This window comes from Hemitrygon akajei, chromosome 4, assembly GCF_048418815.1.
Source record: "Hemitrygon akajei chromosome 4, sHemAka1.3, whole genome shotgun sequence".
Taxonomy (NCBI): domain Eukaryota; kingdom Metazoa; phylum Chordata; class Chondrichthyes; order Myliobatiformes; family Dasyatidae; genus Hemitrygon; species Hemitrygon akajei.
In genome coordinates this window covers 13,264,305-13,283,217 of record NC_133127.1, presented here as the reverse complement: position 1 = coordinate 13,283,217, position 18,913 = coordinate 13,264,305, and the positions used below count along the sequence as shown (strand labels likewise).

General features: G+C 42.8%; 1 protein-coding gene across 1 annotated transcript in view; it reads left to right on the top strand.

Annotated features, from left to right (window-relative positions):
• Nucleotides 1-404: 404 nt before the first annotated feature.
• npm1b (nucleophosmin 1b) overlaps nucleotides 405-18,913 on the top strand; it is a 117,017-nt gene continuing 98,508 nt past the window's right edge. Inside the window, exons 1-3 of the mRNA XM_073042102.1 lie at nucleotides 405-514; nucleotides 3,528-3,610; nucleotides 17,939-18,058. Coding sequence (XP_072898203.1) covers nucleotides 457-514; nucleotides 3,528-3,610; nucleotides 17,939-18,058 — 261 coding nt within the window. The 5' untranslated portion in view covers nucleotides 405-456. The remainder of the gene's footprint in view (nucleotides 515-3,527; nucleotides 3,611-17,938; nucleotides 18,059-18,913) is intronic.

Here is an 18,913-nt window from a genome sequence, read left to right as displayed (position 1 = left end):
AACCTTATGAAGTAAACACAAGATGGAGCTCAGATTTGTGCAGTGTTTTCCAAGCATTTAGAAAAACTTTGAGAAGTGAGAAGAATGAGTGCATTGTTCCTTTCGATGGGTATTTGCCAAGTTCAGCAACAGGCCTGTGGGTGTGAGGGAGCGAGCTGTCAATCAACGTCCAGACCCGCCTGCCTTTCATTTGATTGATATGGAATATTGCATAATTATTGGACTTCATGCCCGAGCCTCCCGAGGCACCGAATGTCTATTGGTCCGCAGGAGAGTCAATCAGAGTGAAAGCGAACCTTTGTCAGGATTGGATAACAGGCTTCAATTTTGCGCATCAGTGATTGGTGTAAATAGGACGCTGCCTGGAGTAGTGATTGGCTAACGGCCCAGAGGCTAGAGGGCTTTTTCCGATTGGCTGAAGCGAGCGGCGGTTGCGCATTGAGTGAGGGATTTGCGATGGAGGAGCGGAGAGAGCGGTCCGGGGCTTCGTTTAACCCCAGCGTGCGGCTGTTCGGTAGGTAGGCGGCGGTTGGAGATCGGGCTCAGGGTCCTGGGACACAACGACAGGGGCTGACCGGAAGGCCACAATTGCACCCCGGTCTTTCCCACCACAACCACTTTCACTTAGCCGATCCTTCCCACTACGACCGCCGGCCCTTCCTAACGGAGTCCTTCCCCACCGCGAACACCCTCCCCCTAACAAATGGGGGGTCCTTCCCCACCGCGAACACCCCCTAACAAATGGGGGGGGGTCCTTCCCCACCGCGAACACCCTCCCCCTAACAAATGGGGGGTCCTTCCCCACCGCGAACACCCTCCCCCTAACAAATGGGGGGTCCTTCCCCACCGCGACCATTCCACCCTCCTTCCCGCCCATCCGACCGTTCCCCCCTACAACACCCTCACTACTGGTCCTTCTCCACTCCCCCAGACCCAGTGCTGATAGTTGGAATCACTTCTTGAACACAATAAATACGCAGATGGATTTGAAATATTGAACAGCCCTTTGGCTCAAACTGTTCAGAATAAGGGACTTGGTACTAATCTTGAACCCGGCAAGTAGTTCGTAAAGATCATAAGGTTTCTGAATGTCTGATCTAGTTAATTGGGACAGCCACTTACTGAAGGCAGCTCTTAAAGAGCAAAAGCTAAATCGAAAAATAAAACTGGATTCTCTTCGTTGGACACTATACTACTTGATTCGTACACTGTTCTAATTAGAGTCAGTCGTGACTTGTGTAGCCGTTAGACACTACATCATGTTTGGAGCAAACAGATTTTAAAAAGTGTCAGTTGTGTGTGTTTGTATTCAAAAATCAGTGATTTTTTTCTCCCTCATAGCTGGTGAGAAATATGCAGGCAATTTGAACTGTTTTGCTCGCTATTTAGGCTTGGAGGTTCCAGCATCTGCAGATTTGCTTGTGTTGGAGATACCAGAAATGGCTGGAAGTGAAAGGGAAACAATTTCACCACTTCAACAAATTAGGAACTATGAAGAATTTGAAGTTGTCGACAATCACCTTGATGTTACAATGACAGTAAAGATTTGGAGGATGCTGTTGTTGATAACATCGTATGGCATTACCTGCACTAGATGTCTGTACTGAATTCCTCCATCGATAACTGTTTGGAGCTAATACAGCTTTGTAGTACTATGGGTAGTATTCTAATTTATTCTGTATTTCATTTAAGGTCTTTTTATACCTTTTTAACTATTTCCATGTAACTGGTGAATTGGAGCAGCCACTTAATTCAGCCAAAATGTCCTGGTCCCGATGTGTCTCAATTAATCAGAATCCATCATATTTCGCTTGGGGCTTTAACCATTTGAACTTTGAGAACATTAGAACTAGAAGCAGGAATAGGCCTTTTGCCTTCTCTGAAAAACATTGATCACCAAATTCCATTTGGAAAAAGTAACTTTGAAAGGTCTTGGCCCGAAACATCGTCAGTTCTGATGAAGGGGTTTGTTCCAAAGCATTGCTACATGACCAGCTGAATTCCTCTGACATTTCTACTTGTTGCTTTTGGTTATAGCTGTCTTCTTTCTGTCACCAAAACAGCTTGGATTGAGTGTGTGAATTTGTCCCAGATTCCAAGAGTGCTAACCTTTCACATGCCTCCCTTATTGAAGTCTGTCTGGCAACATAAACTATCCCACCCCTGGATATAAACCTAATTGTCTCTTTTGGGGGAAAAAATTAATCAAATTTGTTAGGATTTCCCCTAAGCAAGCCCATGCTGACTGTTCTAACTTGTTAATCACTACTGTGCTCTCTTGTGAAGATCTTGAGCTACCTGGAAGAAGATGCTCCAGCAAATGTGACCCACGGCAACATCCTTCAGACAGTTCACAAAACTACTTCCAAATATGATTCTTTTACTAAGCTGCATGTCATTGGAACCTGTGATCTACATTTTGATGATATGTTTTTGGGCCGATTGAGCCTTCTGGCACTTGGTCTCCGAGGAATTTCGGTGAGGTTTGGAATGGAGTATGAAGCTTGAAGGCCAAGAAGCCTGGAAATGGGATTGACATCAACAGGAAAGAAGAGCAGAAGGCAGTCAGCTGTTCAGCACTGCCTGCCTGCATTTGACCGGGCTCTCTCTCCCTCTTGCTCGATGATGCCACAGTCTTGGGCAAGGATTAATCAACACAGTTGTGGATTAGACTCTGCAGTTCATGGTGTGTTTCTGGTTGCTCTTTTTTTTAATTGCTATTTTGTGTGATCTTGATCAAAGTGGACGGACTACAGCCTGCAGTCAACGAATGACATGGTGCTAAATTGAAATCGACTGAACATTCTTAGACTTGTTTCAAGGACCGAAACCTTTCAATTAAAGAAGTTTCAGTTCCTTGCCCAAAAACTACAGTTTGAAGGTTTTTTCTGTGTTAGGTAGGGCAGGGTATAACAAAATAATTTCTGAGCTGTTGATTTAGTGATTATTTGCCTCACTAGAGGTGTGTACTTGAGTTGAAACAATCTCTCCAACTTTTATTTCATTCGTTATACCCCGTAAATGCTTAAGTTGAATTGTGTTTTGACCTTCATTACTCAAGGGATTGAGTTCAAAAGCTGTGAGGTAATGTTGTGGTCATAGAACACTGCGGCATAGAGGCAGGGCCTTTGGCCTGTCTGCTTCATGCCAAGCTATTTTGTCTAGTCCCATCAAACTACACCTGGAGCATAGACCTCCCTTATTTCACTTAAATGCTGAAATTGAACCCACATCCACCACTTCCACTGGCATCTCATTCCACATTCTCACCACCCTCTGAATGAAGGGCTTAGGCCTCTGCCCTAGGCCCATCTTTCAAGTCTACCCCATGTGTAGCCCTTTTTTAAAAAAAAATCTTTCCTCTCCCAGAGATGAGACCTTTGGAGCTTCTGTACCTCTGTGTTTTTATGGATGGGATTGCTAGCCCCATGCCCAAACCTCCTTACACAATGGGCTTGGGGCTGTCCATGGTGGAGTCCTTTGCATGCATTGCTGATTATATTTATAGTGTTTATTTGATTGTTCAGGTTGTGTCCTGGAGGGGTCAAAGAAAGAGTACAAGTTCAAGGTGCAAGATGATTCTATGGCACATCAACTTGTTCTGAAGACGGTGAGTGCAGTGCATAGTTGGAAAGTACTTGTATTTTGGGAAATTTGTTTATTATTGTCACAAAGTGCAGTGGAAGAACTTGTTTTGTGTACTGCTCATATTCGTTCAGAGGCCACTTCATTTCACTAAGCAAATATCTAATCAGCCAATCACGTGGTAGCAACTCAAAGCACGGAAGCTTGCAGGACTGCATGTTTCAGCATGGTCAAAGGTATAGTTGTTCAGACCAAACATCAGAATGGAGAAGAAATATTCCACACTTTGACTGTGGAATAATTGTTGGTGCCAGGTGGGATGGTTTGAGTATCTCAGAAACTGCTGATCTCCTGGGATTTTCACACACAACGTTCTCTAAAGTTTACAGAGAATGGTGTGAGAAACAGAAAGACATCCAGTGAGCGGCAGCTCTGTGGGTGAAAACACTTTGTTAATGAGAGAGGTCAGAGGAGAATGGCCAGACTGGTTCAAGCTGACAGAAAGGTGACAGTAACTCAAATAAACACATGTTACAACGGTGCTGTGCAAAAGAACACAACGCATTGAATCTGAGGTGGATGTGCCACTGCAAACTTAGTGAATCAGAATCAGGTTTATTATCACCGGCATGTAACGTGAAATTTGTTAACTTAGCAGCAGCAGTTCAATGCAATAAATAATCTAGCAGGGAGAAAAAAATAAAATAAATAATAAATAAAGAAGTGAATCAATTGCATATATTGAATAGATTTTTAAAATCTTGCAAAAACAGAAATGCTGTTTTTTTTCTTTAAAAAGGTGGGGTAGTGTCCAAAGATTCAACGTCCATTTAGGAATTAGATGGCAGAGGGGAAGAAGCTGTTCCTGAATCACTGAGTGTGTGCCTTCAGGCTTCTGTGCCTCTTACCTGGTGGTAACAGTGAGAAAAGGGCATGCCCTGAGTGTTGGAGGTCCTTAATAATGGACGCTGCCTTTTTGAGACACCACTTCCTAAAGATGTCCCGGGTACTTTGTAGGATAGTACCCAAGATGGAGCTGACTAGAGTTACGACCTTCTGCAGCTTCTTTCGGTCCTGTACAGTGGCCTCCCGTACCAGACAGTGATGCAGCCTGTCAGAATGCTCTCCATGGTACAACTATAGAAATTTTTGAGTGTATTTGTTGACGTGCCAAATCTCTTCAAACTCTTGATAAAGTATAGCTGCTGTCTTGCCTTCTTCATAACTGCATCGCTATGTTGGGACCAGGTTAGATACTCAGAGATCTTGATACTCCACTTCTGATCCCTCTATGAAGATTGGTATGTGTTGCTTCATCTTGTCCTTCCTGAAGTGGCTACTTTATTAGCTACAACTATCTTTAGTATCTAATAAAGTGGTCACTGATTGTAAATCAATTCATTACAATTGAGGTCAGATCAGGCAAAACAAGGGCAGAATAAAGTGTTACAGTTAGAGTGCAGGGCAGATAGACAGTATGGTACAAGGTCTCAATGAGGTAGACGGAGTCAAAAGTCCAACTAATTGTACAGTCTTATAAACTTGTGATACATACTACTGGGATTTTGTATCTTCTTTCTGATGAGACCCATGCAGACTCATTATCTGTCAGTCTTTAAGTCCTCCCTTCTCAGTGAATAGTTCAAAGTCTCCATTTCATCCCCAGAAATGGTCAAAAGTTGTGGGATTTCAGTATGAATCTGCTATGGGTGCTTTCATTCTGTAATTTTGCATAATATTGGTCCAGTGAAAGTGTTGCTGAGACTAACCTGTTGCTCATCCTTCCTTTGCTCTTTGGGCCTCCAAAATGCTGCTTGTTTCTCTGTATGCTTCACTAGGAAATGTTTTCAGAATCAGAATGAGGGTTAATATCACTGGCATCTGTCATGAAATTTGTTGTTTTGCCACACCTGTACATTGCAATATAAAATAATAAAAAACACTACAAGTTAGACCATAAGACATAATGAACAGAATTGGGCCATTCGGCCTGTCAAGTTTGCTCTGCTGTTCCATCATGGGTGATTTATTATCTATCTTAACCCTGTTCTCCTGCCTCTCTTAGTAATCTTTGATGCCCTGATTAATCACGAACCTATCAACCTCTGCCTTAAATGTACTTAAATATATTCATGCATGCTTATGAAAACTTGCTGTACATTCCCAAACCAAAAGCCATGGATGAATCAGGAGGTCTGTCGTGTGTTGAGGGCTAGATCTGTAGCAATTAAGGTTGGTGACCCAGGTCTATACAAGAAAACTAGGTTTGACTTGTGAAGGGTTATTTCTAGAGTGAAGAACGAATTCCAAGTGAAGTTGAAGACAACATCAGATGCTTGTCAACTCTGGCAGAGTTTGCAGGACATTACTTCCTACAAAGCAAAACCCTATAGCATGAATGGCAGTGATGCTCCACTACCAGTTGAGCTCAATGCCTTCTATGCCCGCTTTGAAAGGGAGAACATGACAACTGTGAGGATCCCTGCTGTACCCAGTGACCCTGTGATCTCTGTCTCGGAGGCTGATGTCAGACTGCCTTTAAGGCGAATGAACCCTCGCAAGGCGGCAGGCCCTGATGGGGTACTGGTGGGAGTATTCAAGAACATTTTCAATCTCTCACTACTATGGTTGGAAGTTCCCACCTGCTTCAAAAAGGCAACAATTATACCAGTGCCTAAGAAGAGTATTGTGAGTTGCCTTAAAGGCAATCAACCAGTAGCATTCACATTTATGGTGATGAAATGCTTTGAGAGGTTGGTCAGAGCTAGAGTGAACTGCTCAGCAAGGACCTGGACCCATTGCAATTTTCTTATCACCACAATAAGTCTATGGCAGACACAATCTCAATGGCTCTTCAAACAGCCTTGGATCATCTGGACAATACAAACACCTTGGTCAGAATCAACACGAGTGAATCTGCAGATGCAAGAAATAAATAAAAACACAAAATGCTGGCAGAACTCAGCAGGCCAGACAGCATCTATGGGAGGAGGTAGTGACGACGTTTCGGGCCAAAACTCTTCATCCTGAACAACGTCGTCACTACCTCCTCCCATAGATGCTGTCTGGACTGCTGAGTTCTGCCAGCATTTTGTGTTTTTACCTAGGTCTGAATGTTGTTCATTGACCATAGCTCAGTGTTTAACACCATCATTCCCACAGTCCTGATCAATAAGTTACAGAACTTGGGCCTCTGTAGCTCCCTCCTGCAATTGGATCTTTGACTTCCTAACCTGAAGACAGCAGTCTGTGTGGATTGGTGATAATATCTCACAACTCCAATGATCAACACTGGCACACCTCGGGTGTGTGCTTAGCCCATTTCTCTACTCCCTCTCTATCCATAACTGTAGCTAGATATAGCACAAATACCATATATAAATTTGCTGATGATAAAACTATTGGTTAAATCTCAGATGGAGGTGAGAGGGAATGCAGGAGTGAGATATATCAGCTAGTTGAGTGTGCAGCAACAACCTTGTACTCAATGTCAGTAAGACCAAAGAGCTGATTGTGGATTTCAGAAAGGGTAAAATGAGAGAAGACATACCAGTCCTCGTAGAGGGATCGGAAGTGGTGAGAGTGAGGAATGTTAAGTTCCTGTGTGTCAATATCTCAGGATCGAACCTGGACCCAACGTATCAATAGAGCTATAAATTTCATTAGGAGTTTGAAGAGATTTGGTTTGTCACTTAAAACACTGAAGAGTATTCTGATCGGCTGCATCACTGTCTGGTATGGGGGAGCTACTCTATAGGATCAAAAGGAGCTACAGAAAGTTGGAAGATTAGTTAGCTCCATCTTGGGTCCTTGGCCTCTATAGTGTCCAAGACATCTTCAAGGAGCAGCCCCACAAAAGACTACATCCATTATTAAGGACCCCCATCACCAAGGACATGCCCTCTTACTGTTACCATCAGGAAGGAGGTACAGAAGCACGAAGGCACACACTCAGCGATTCAGGAACAGTTTCTTCCCTTCTACCATTTGATTCCTAAATGGACATTGAGCCCATGAACACTACTCACCTTTTTATATAATATACATTACATCTGTTTTTACACTATTAATCTGAAATGCACATATGTACTTACTGTAATTGATTTACTTATTTTTTCTTTCTGTTGTCACATACCCCGTGACTGGGTTACCAAACCAGCAGAAATGGAAGGATACGTTGGAGTCTGGTGATACTGTAACTAAAGTTGTTCATTAGTAAACTAAGTAATACAGTATCAAAAATACAAAGATACATATAAAACAGGTTAGCAATGATAAATACTGAAGTGTAGGAATAAGAATCAAACCCAAGCTCTATCGTAGTCTAGGGGTAAATAAATAGTCTTAAGATAATGCAGAGTTTAGTGTACGTTGAGGTAGTTGCTGTTGTGACGTTGGGGAGAGAGAGAGTGAGCGAGATGTGAGCAGCTGCAGCAGGCAAACCTTCTGTTGTCTTCTTGTGCCGTTGTGGTCATTAATGATGACCCCTCCGTTCCAAGCCAGACCGTTCTTCAGTGGTGGACTCTTCACCCAAGCGTGGGTGGACACACACTCAATCCCCCACCGGCCTGGTTTCACACACTGTGAGCCTCTGAGTCCCCCGAATCGATCCTCCAAGCCCCCACCTTCCTGTGGATGCACAACACTCTTTCAGTGTCCGGTGGCGTGTTTGCCGGTGTCTCAGCAGACTCGTCTTTTATCTCCCCTGCCGTGGTACCAGCCTTCCATCAACTGACCATGTCCACTCCCTCCTGTCTCAGCAGGCACCTGGCATCACTCTGCTGTGTCAGCAGGGATCCACGCAAACAGGCCAAATGTCCTTGGCGTTAAAGTCAACAATTAGCGAAGAAGCCATAATACTAAATCATCCATGGAGCCATAGCTTTAATCCTTATCTCTGTCTCTCTCCCATCTGCAGCAGGATGTCTTCATCTCTCTCTCTCTCTCGTTAGCAGCATAGTTCGCAGGGGGGTCAACTCTGGACCCCATCTCCATCTGGTTTTCTCATCACACATAACACTAAAGTATTGCATTGAACTGTTGCTGCTAAGTTAACGAATTTCACGACACATGCTGGTGATAATAAACCTGATTCTGATTCAGTGACTTGGCCTCCATAGCTATGTGTGGCAATGAATTCCACAGATTCACCACCCTTTGGCTAAAGAAAATTTTCCTTATCTGTTCTAAATGGATGCCTTCAATTCTGAGGTTGTGTCCACTGGTTGTGACTCCCCCCCCCCCCCCCCCCAAACTATAGGAAACATCTACTCTATCCAGACCTTGTGCTATTTGTTAGGCTTCAGTGAGATCCCCTTCCCACCCCAACCCATTCTAAACTCCAGCAAGTACAGGCCCAGAGCCATCAAATGTCCCTCGTATATTAAACCTTTTGTTCCTGGGTTAATTCTTGTAAACCTCCTCTGGGCTCTGTGATGCCAGTACATCCTTTCATAGATCAGAGGCCCATTCCTGCTTTCAGTACTCCAAGTGTGGTCTAACCAATATCTTAGAAAGCCTTGGCATTGTATCCTTGCTTTTCTATTCTAGCCCTTGCTGCCAAATAACCTGCAAGTAAATCCTACATGAGGACTCCCAAATCCCTCTGCATCTGATTAATTTGAATTTTCTCCCTATTTATAGAATAGACCGTTCCTTCTGCTAAAATACATGACCATGTACATTATGTTCCATCTGTTATTACTTTGCCCATTCCTCCAATCTGTTCAATTCTTTCTGCAGGCACTCTGCTTCCTCATCTCTACCTGCCTTTCCACCTGTCTTTATATCCTTTACAAACATGGTCACAAAGCCATCAATTCTGTCCTAGGGGGAGCGTTTGCTACTGTTGTTCAGGGGGCATTAAACTAATGTGGCAGGGGGATGGGAACAAGTGCAGAGAGACAGAGGGGTGTAAAATGAGGGTAGAAGCAAAAAGTAGGAAGGTGAAAAGTAAAAGTGGCAGGCAGACAAATCCAGGGCAAAAATCAAAAAGGGCCACTTTTCAACATAATTGTATAAGGGCTAAGAGTGTTGTAAAAACAAGCCTGAAGGCTTTGTGTGTCAATGCAAGGAGCATTCGTAACAAGGTGGATGAATTGAATGTGCAGATAGTTATTAATGAATATGATATAGTTGGGGTCACAGAGACTTGGCTCCAGGGTGACCAAGGATGGGAGCTCAACATCCAGGGATATTCAATATTCAGGAGGGATAGACAGGAAAGAAAAGGAGGTGGGGTAGCATTGCTGATTAGAGAGGAGATTAACGCAATAGAAAGGAAGGACATTAGCCTGGAGGATGTGGAATCGATATGGGTAGAGCTGCATAACATTATGGGGCAGAAGACGCTGGTGGGAGTTGTGTACAGGCCACCTAACAGTAGTAGTGAGGTTGGGGATGGCATTAAACAGGAAATTAGGAATGCGTGCAATAAAGGAACAGTAGTTATAATGGGTGACTTCAATCTACATATAGATTGGGTAAACCAAATTGGTAAGGGTGCTGAGCAAGAGGATTTCTTGGAATGTATGAGGGATGGTTTTCTGAACCAACTAGAGAGCAGGCCATTCTAGATTGGGTATTGAACAATGAGGAAGGGTTAGTTAGCAATCTTGTCGTGCAAGGCCCCTTGGGTAAGAGTGACCATAATATGATGGAATTCTTCATTAAGATGGAGAGTGACATAGTTAATTCAGAAACAAAGGTTCTGAACTTAAAGAAGGGTAACTTTGAAGGTATGAGATGTGAATTAGCTAAGATAGACTGGCAAATGATACTTAAAGGGTTGACTTAAAGGGTGGATATGCAATGGCAAGCATTTAAAGATCACATGGATGAACTACAACAATTGTTCATCCCAGTTTGGCAAAAGAATAAACCAGGGAAGGTAGTGCACCCATGGCTGACAAGGGAAATTAGTGATAGTATCAATTCCAAAGAAGAAACATATAAATTAGCCAGAAAAAGCAGCACACCTGAGGACTGGGAGAAATTCAGAGTCCAGCAGAGGAGGACAAAGGGCTTAATTAGGAAAGGGGAACAAGATTATGAGAGAAAGCTGGCAGGGAACATAAAAACTGACTATAAAAGCTTTTATAGATATGTGAAAAGAAAAAGATTGGTTAAGACAAATGTAGGTCCCTTACAGTCAGAAACAGGTGAATTGATCATGGGGAACAAGGACATGGCGGACCAATTGAATAACTACTTTGGTTCTGTCTTCACCAAAGAGGACATAAATAATCTTCCGGAAATAGTAGAGGACCGAGGGTCTAGTGAGATGGAGGAACTGAGGGAAATACATGTTAGTAGGGAAGTGGTGTTAGGTATATTGAAGGGCTTAAAGGCAGATAAATCCCCAGGGCCAGATGGTCTGCATCCCAGAATGCTTAAGGAAGTAGCCCAAGAAATAGTGGATGCATTAGTGATGATTTTTCAAAACTCTTTAGATTCTGGATTAGTTCCTGAGGATTGGAGGGTGGCTAATGTAACCCCACTTTTTAAAAAAAAAAAAAAAAGGAGAGAGAGAGAGAAACTGGGGAATTATAGTCCAGTTAGCCTGACATCGGTGGTAGGGAAAATGCTAGAGTCAGTTATCAAAGATGTGATAACAGCACATTTGGAAAGCAGTGAAATCCTCGGACAAAGTCAGCATGGATTTGTGAAAGGAAAATCATGTCTGACGAATCTTATAGAATTTTTTGAGGATGTAACTAGTAGAGTGGATGTGGTATACTTGGATTTTCAAAAGTCTTTTGACAAGGTCCCACACAGGAGATTAGTGTGCAAACTTAAAGCACACAGTATTGGGGGTATGGTATTGATGTGGATAGAGAATTGGCTGGCTGACAGGAAGCAAAGAGTGGGAGTAAACGGGACCTTTTCAGAATGGCAGGCAGTGACTAGTGGGGTACCACAAGGCTCGGTGCTGGGACCCCAGTTGTTTACAATATATATTAATGATTTAGACAAGGGAATTAAATACAGCTTCTCCAAGTTTGCGGATGTCAGGAAGCTGGGCAGTGGTGTTAGCTGTGAGGAGGATGCTAAGAGGATGCAGGGTGACTTGGATAGGTTAGGTGAGTGGGCAAATTCATGGCAGATGCAATTTAATGTGGATTAATGTGAGGTCATCCACTTTGGTGGCAAGAACAGGAAAACAGATTATTATCTGAATGGTGGTCGATTAGGAAAAGGGGAGGTGCAACGAGACCTGGATGTCATTGTATACCAGTCATTGAAAGTGGGCATGCAGGTACAGCAGGCGGTGAAAAAGGCGAGTGGTATGTTGGCATTCATAGCAAAAGGATTTGAGTACAGGAGCAGGGAGGTTCTACTGCAGTTGTACAAGGCCTTGGTGAGACCAGATCTGGAGTATTGTGTAAACACGAGGAAATCTGCAGATGCTGAAAATTCAAACAACACACACAAAATGCTGGTGTTTGGAGTATTGTGTGTGGTTTTGGTCCCCTAATCTGAGGAAAGACATTCTTGCCATAGAGGGAGTACAAGGAAGGTTCACCAGATTGATTCCTGGGATGGCAGGACTTCCATATGAAGAAAGACTGGATCGACTAGGCTTATACGCGCTAGAATTTAGAAGACTGAGGGGGGGATCTTATCGAAACGTATAAAATTCTAAAGGGATTGGACAGGCTAGATGCAGGAAGATTGTTTCCGATGTTGGGGAAGTCCAGAACGAGAGGTCACAGTTTAAGGATAAAGGGGAAGCCTTTTAGGACCGAGATGAGGAAAACCTTATTCACACGGAGTGGTGAATCTGTGGAAATCTCTACCAGCTCATTGGCTATATTTAAGAGGGAGTTAGATATGACTCTTGTGGCTAAAGGGATCAGGGGGTATGGAGAGAAAGCAGGTATAGGGTTCTGAGTTGGATGATCAGCCATGATCATACTCAATGGCGGTGCAGGCTCAAAGGGCCGAATGGCCTACTCCTGCACCTATTTTCTATGTTTCTATTCATTTATCCAAATCATTTGACATTCAACATGAAAAGAAGCAGACCCAACGCCAACCCCCTACAGCTCGTCGCTCGTCAGACAGAAACCAGAAAAGGCCCTCTTCATTCCCATTCTTTGCCTTCTGCTAGTCAGCCAATCATATATCCATTCTGGTACCTTTTCTGTAATACCGTGGGATCTTATTTTGTTAAGCAGCCTTGTGTGTGGCACCTTGTCAAAGGCCCTCTGAAAATCCAAATAAAGAGCATCCATTGACTCTGCTTTGTCTATTCTTCTATCTCCTCAAAGAATTCCAACAGATTTGTTGTGCAACATTTCTCCTGTAGAAAACTGTGGTAATTTCATCATGTGCCTCAAAGTAGCCTGAAACCTCGTCCTTAATAATCTTCCCAACCACTGAAGTCAGACTTACTGGCCTATAATTTCCTTTCTTCTGCCTGTTTCCTTGAAGAGTGGAGTGACATTAACAATTTTCCAGTCCTCAGGAACCTTTTCAGAATCTCGTGATTGTTGAACGATCATTACTAATGCCTCCACAATCTCTTCAGCTACTTCTTCAAGAACCCTGTCCATTTGGTCCAGGTGACTTAGACTGTTCAGCTTCCCAAGCACCCTCTCCTTAGTAATAGCAACAGTAATTAGATCTGCACCCTGACACACGCCAATTTCTAGTGTTGTGCTAGTGTCTTCCACAGTGAAGATTTGCACAAAATACTTATGAGTTTGTCTGCTATCTCTTTGTCGCCCTTGCCCATTTGTAGTGGTCCAGTATCTACTCGTCTCTCTTTTACTCCTTGTATTGAATCATAGAGAAGTACAGCACAGAAACAGGCCGTCCAGCCCATCTAGTCCTTCTTGAACCATTTGCCTCGTCCCATCGATTTGCAGTCGAACCATAACCCTCCATACCCCGCTATACATGTACCTATCTAACTTCTTAAACATTGAAATCGAGCACATGTGCACCAGCAGCTCGTTCCACACTCTCACTGCCCTCTGAGTGAATAAATTTCCCCTTAAACTTTTCACCTTTCAAGCTTAAACAATGACCTCCAGATGTAGACCCACCCAACCTCAGTGGAAAAAGCTTGCTTACATTTGACCTATTTATGCTCCTCATACATTTGTATACCTCTATCAAATCTCCCTTCAATCTTCGACATTCCAAGGCATGAAGTCCTGTCCTATTCAAACTTTCCTTAACTCAGGTCTTCCAGTCCTAGCAACTTCCTTGTAAATTTTCTCTGTACTTATTTACATCTTTCCTCTAGGTAGATGTCCAAAACTGCACACAATATTCTAAATTAGACCTCACCATAAACTTCAATATAACATAACTTCCTATATAATATAATATATATAATATAACTGTACTTCCTAAGAAGGTTGGCGTCATTCAATGTCTGTAGTGAGATGCTGAAGATGTTCTACAGGTCAGTTGTGGAGAGCGCCCTCTTCTTTGTGGTGGCGTGTTGGGGAGGAAGCATTAAGAAGAGGGACGCCTCACGTCTTAATAAGCTGGTAAGGAAGGCGGGCTCTGTCGTGGGCAAAGTACTGGAGAGTTTAACATCGGTAGCTGAGCGAAGGGCGCTGAGTAGGCTACGGTCAATTATGGATAACTCTGAACATCCTCTACATAGCACCATCCAGAGACAGAGAAGCAGTTTCAGCGACAGGTTACTATCGATGCAATGCTCCTCAGACAGGATGAAGAGGTCAATACTCCCCAATGCCATTAGGCTTTACAATTCTACCGCCAGGACTTAAGAACTTTTTTAAAGCTATTATTAATGCTTTTTGAGATAGTGATTTAGATGCATATCATATTTTTTACTGAGTTAAGTATTGTATGTAATTAGTTTTGCTACAACAAGTGTATGGGACATTGGAAAAAAAGTTGAATTTCCCCATGGGGATGAATAAAGTATCTATCTATCTATCTATCTATCTATCTAACATCCTATCTCCTGTACTCAGTACTTTGATTTATGAAGGCCAGTTTGCCAAACGCTTTCTTTATGGCTCAACCTACTTGTGCTACCTTTTTCAACGAATTGTGGACCTGTATTCCCAGATCCCTTTATCCTCCTGCACTCCTCAGTGTCCTCACCATGTAAGACCTGTCCTAACCTGATTTTCCCAATCTACATTTGCAAGAAGATGTTTGTGAACCCTTTGCAATTACCTGGTTTTCTGCATTAATTACTCATAAAATGTGGTCTCATCTTCATCTAAGTCACAAAAACAGAAAGACAGTCTGCCTAAACTAACAAACGATTGTACTTCTTGTCAATACTGAGTACACCATTTAAGCAAACTCAGACTAGGTTCAAAAATTATGTGAATGGTTTCTACAAAAGTTATTTGGAGTCAGATGTTCCGATCAATGAGTTGAGATTGGAAGCGGGGGTTGTAGAGGTGTCCTGCCCCATGTAAAAGACGCACAGTCTGATTACTGACAGAGCCTGCTCTTCTCAAGAAAGATCTGTTATGTGTACCATGCCTCGATCAAAACAACTTTCAGAGGACCTTAGTCGAAGAATTGTAGAGATGCATGAAGCTGGAAGAGGCTACAAATAATATTTCTAAAGACCTGAGTGTTCATCAGTCCACAGTAAGAGAAATTGTCTACAAATGGAGGAAATTCAGTACTGTTGCTACTCTCCCTTAGTGTGGGTGTCCTGCAAAGATCACACCAAGAGCACAGCGTGTAGTGCTGAAGGAGGTTAAAAAGAACCCAAGCAAAAGACCTGCAGAAATTTCTAGAACTTTTAAAGTCTCTGATCTTTTGTCCACTCTTAAGAAAAACACTGAACAAGAATGATGTTTGTGGAAGAACACCACAGAGGAAATCATTGCTCTCTTTTAAAAAAAAAACATTGCTGTGTGTCTCAAGTTTGCAAAAGACCATCTGAATGTTTTACAGTGCTTCTGAGGCAATGTTCTGTGGACAGATGAGACAGAAGTTGAACTTTTTGACAAATGCACATTGCTATGTTTGGAGGAAAAGGGGCACTGCACACCAACACCAAAACCTCATCTCAACTGTGAAGCATGGTGGAAGGAGCATCATGGTTTGGGGCTGCTTTGCTGCCTCAGGGCCTCAACAGTTAGGAATTGTTGAGGGAACAATGAATTCAAAATTGTGTAAATACATTTTACAGAATGTCAGGGTAGTGATCTGTCACCTGAAGCTTAATAGAGGTTGGATGATGTAACAAAACAATGATCAGAAGCACAAGAGTAAGTCAACAACAGAATAGTTTAAAAAGAACATTTGTGTTTTGGAATGGCCAAGTCAGAGTCCAGATCTTAATTCAAATGAGATTTGGCATGACGTGAAGAGGGCACAGTGCATCTATGGCTGTGAACTTGCCACTATTCAGGAGATTTACAATGACAGGTACGTATAAAGAGCCCGAAGTCACCACAACCACAAACCGTTCCAGCTGCTACCATCCGGAACCAATACTGCAGCATTAAAGCCAGGAACAACAGGCTACGGGACAGCTTTTTCCACCAGGCCATCAGACTGATCAATCCACACTGATACAATTGTATTTCTAAACTACATTCTGTTGTATATCTTACTGTACATACAATTTATTACAAATTTCTACAATTTGCACATTCAGACGGAGATGTAACAAAGATTTTTAGCCCATGTGAAGGATGTAAGAAATAAATTCAATTCTTTTGTATGGAGGGATGGTCTAAAATACCTCCTTACTATTGTGCGAGTCTGATCAGCAGCTACAGGGAATGTTCTGTGGAGGTTATTGCTGCAAAAAGAGGTTCTACCAATTATTAAATACAAGGGTTTGCATACTTTTTCTGGCTTGGACTGTGAATGAATAAACAATGTGTTCAATAAAGACATGAAAAGTACAATTATTTGTGTTATTAGTTTAGGCAGATTAGGGATATGTTGCAGGTCGACAGGACTAAGCAGAATAATAGTTTGGCACGGACTAGATGGGCAAAGGACATGGTTCTGTGCTGTAGCCTCCAACCTGATGGAATGAACAATGATTTCTTCCCCTCCCCACCCTTTCCCTCTCTCACCTTATCTCCATGTCCATCCATCTTACCCGCTCTTTACTTCATCCCTCCCCCTCCAGGTTTCACCTATCACCTGGTGTTTCTCTCTCCCCTCTCCCCACCTTTTAAGTCTACTCTTCAGCCTTTTTTCTCCAGTCCTGCTGAAGGGTTTCAGCCTGAAATGTCAACTGTACTTTTTAACATAGATGCTGCCTGGCCTGCTGAGTTCCTCCAGCATTTTGTGTGAACTTCTCACAGAATCGTTTTCTAAATTTATTTACCATGGAACATCATCTGGGTACTCTTCTTGCGGTTACTATTGGGCAGGGAGTACAGAAGCCTGAAGTCCCACAGCACCAGGTTCAAGAACAGCTACTTCCCTTCGATCATTCGGTTCTTGAGCCAAATGGCACAACCCTGATCAGTACAGTTTAGCAACACTTTTAACTCATTTTCTCTTTCTGTTGTAACTTACTGATGCCACCAGATGGCGCTTCAGATAGCAGATCAGCCTTCAAACATGCGGAGGTTTAGCCTGTTTGAACTTGTGACTGGAACATTTCTTGTCCCTTCAGTTTAAAGGTTGAAGCTCAAGGAATATTCAAAGTAAAGTAAATTTATTATCAAAATACATATATATATCACCATATACAACCCTGAGCAACAGACACAAAATGCTGGAGGAACTCAGCAGGCCAGGCCCCCACCTTCCTGCTTTGACTTCTGATCTTCTTTTCCTGTCCTGATGAAAGGTCTCAGCCCAAAACATCAGCTGTTTACTCGTTTCCCTTGATGCTGCCTAACCTCCTGAGTTCCTCCAGCATTTTGTGTGCATTACTTGGATTTCCAGCATCTTCAGATTTTCTCGTATGTGTACAATCCCAATTTCTTGTGGGCCTACTCGTTAAATCCATAATAGAATGATAAACATAACAGAACCAATGAATGGTCACTCAACGTGGGTGTTCAACTAGAGTGCAGAAGATAACCAAAAGTGCAAATACAAAAAAAAAATTTAATAATAGCAATAAATAAGCAATAAATATTGAGAACATGAGATGAAGAGATCTTGAAAGTGAGTCCATAGGTTGTGGGAACATGCTAATGATGGGTCAAGTGAAGTTCTCCCCTCTGGTTTAAGAGAGGTAATAGCCATTTCTGAACCTGGTGGTGTGTTTCCTGAGGCTCTTGTACCACCTACCTGATGGCAACAGCGAGAAGAGATCATGACCTGGGTGGTAATAGTCCCTGATGATGGATGAATTTGATTTAACAAATACTTTCAAATTGCTTTTGGAAGCTTTGTTACTCTTATTTCATTTTGACAGGTGTGTGTGGGGCCTAACACAAAGGATGAGCTGCATGTTATTGAGCTGGAAGCCATGAGTGCAAATGGGAGATTGATCAAAATGCCCTTGACTTCTCTGAAGCCGTCCGTTCTAACTACTGTAAGTGGCCTTCTGATATATGTATATATTTATGTTTGTGTATGTGTGTAAGATCAGATTTTACTATATATACATAAGGCAATAAGACATGGGAGCAGAATTAGGCCATTTGGCCCATTGTATCTCAGTATATGATTTGTTATGTTTAAAGTTGATGGAAAGTTAGTGTTAGGGTCTGCTCAGGTGAGAAAGGGCTACGTAGAAAGTAAAGAGTGCTCCTGGCTTTTGCCCGAGTCAGTTCGGAGGTTTGGGTTCGTTTCCTACCTCTGCCATTATGCAAACTGATAGCTCAGTGCTTTCACTTTTACACAACCTACAGGTGCTTAGAATGTGCTGCCAGGTGTGGGGGTGGTAGTGGAAGCTGATAGGACAGAACATTCAGGAATGTGCAGGGAATGGAGGGATCTGGACCATGTGCAGAAGAAGAGATTAGTTTAATATGTCTTCATGCTCGGCACAGGCTTTGTGGGCTGAGTGGCCTGTTCCTGTGCTGTTCTGTGTTACAGAATTCTGCATGGTCGTGGCTACTTTTTGGGCAATTAATTGTTCAGGTGTTTGCAAAAGATCCTCTTCAAAGTTGCCGCACACATTGACTCTGTGTTGGCAGTTATTAATCGGAGGACTGAGTTCAAGAACCGTGAGGTAATATAGCAGTTCAATAAAATCCTGGAATGTTGTGTTCAGTGCTGAGTGCCTCATTATAGGCAGAGTGTGGAAGTTTTAGAGAGATGCAGAGGACGTTTACCAGGATGCTGCCTAGAATGGAGCACGCATCTTATGAAGTAAGGTGGAGTGAACTAGGGCTTTTCTTTTTGGAGTGAAGGAGAATGAGAGAGAACTTGATAGAGGTGTACA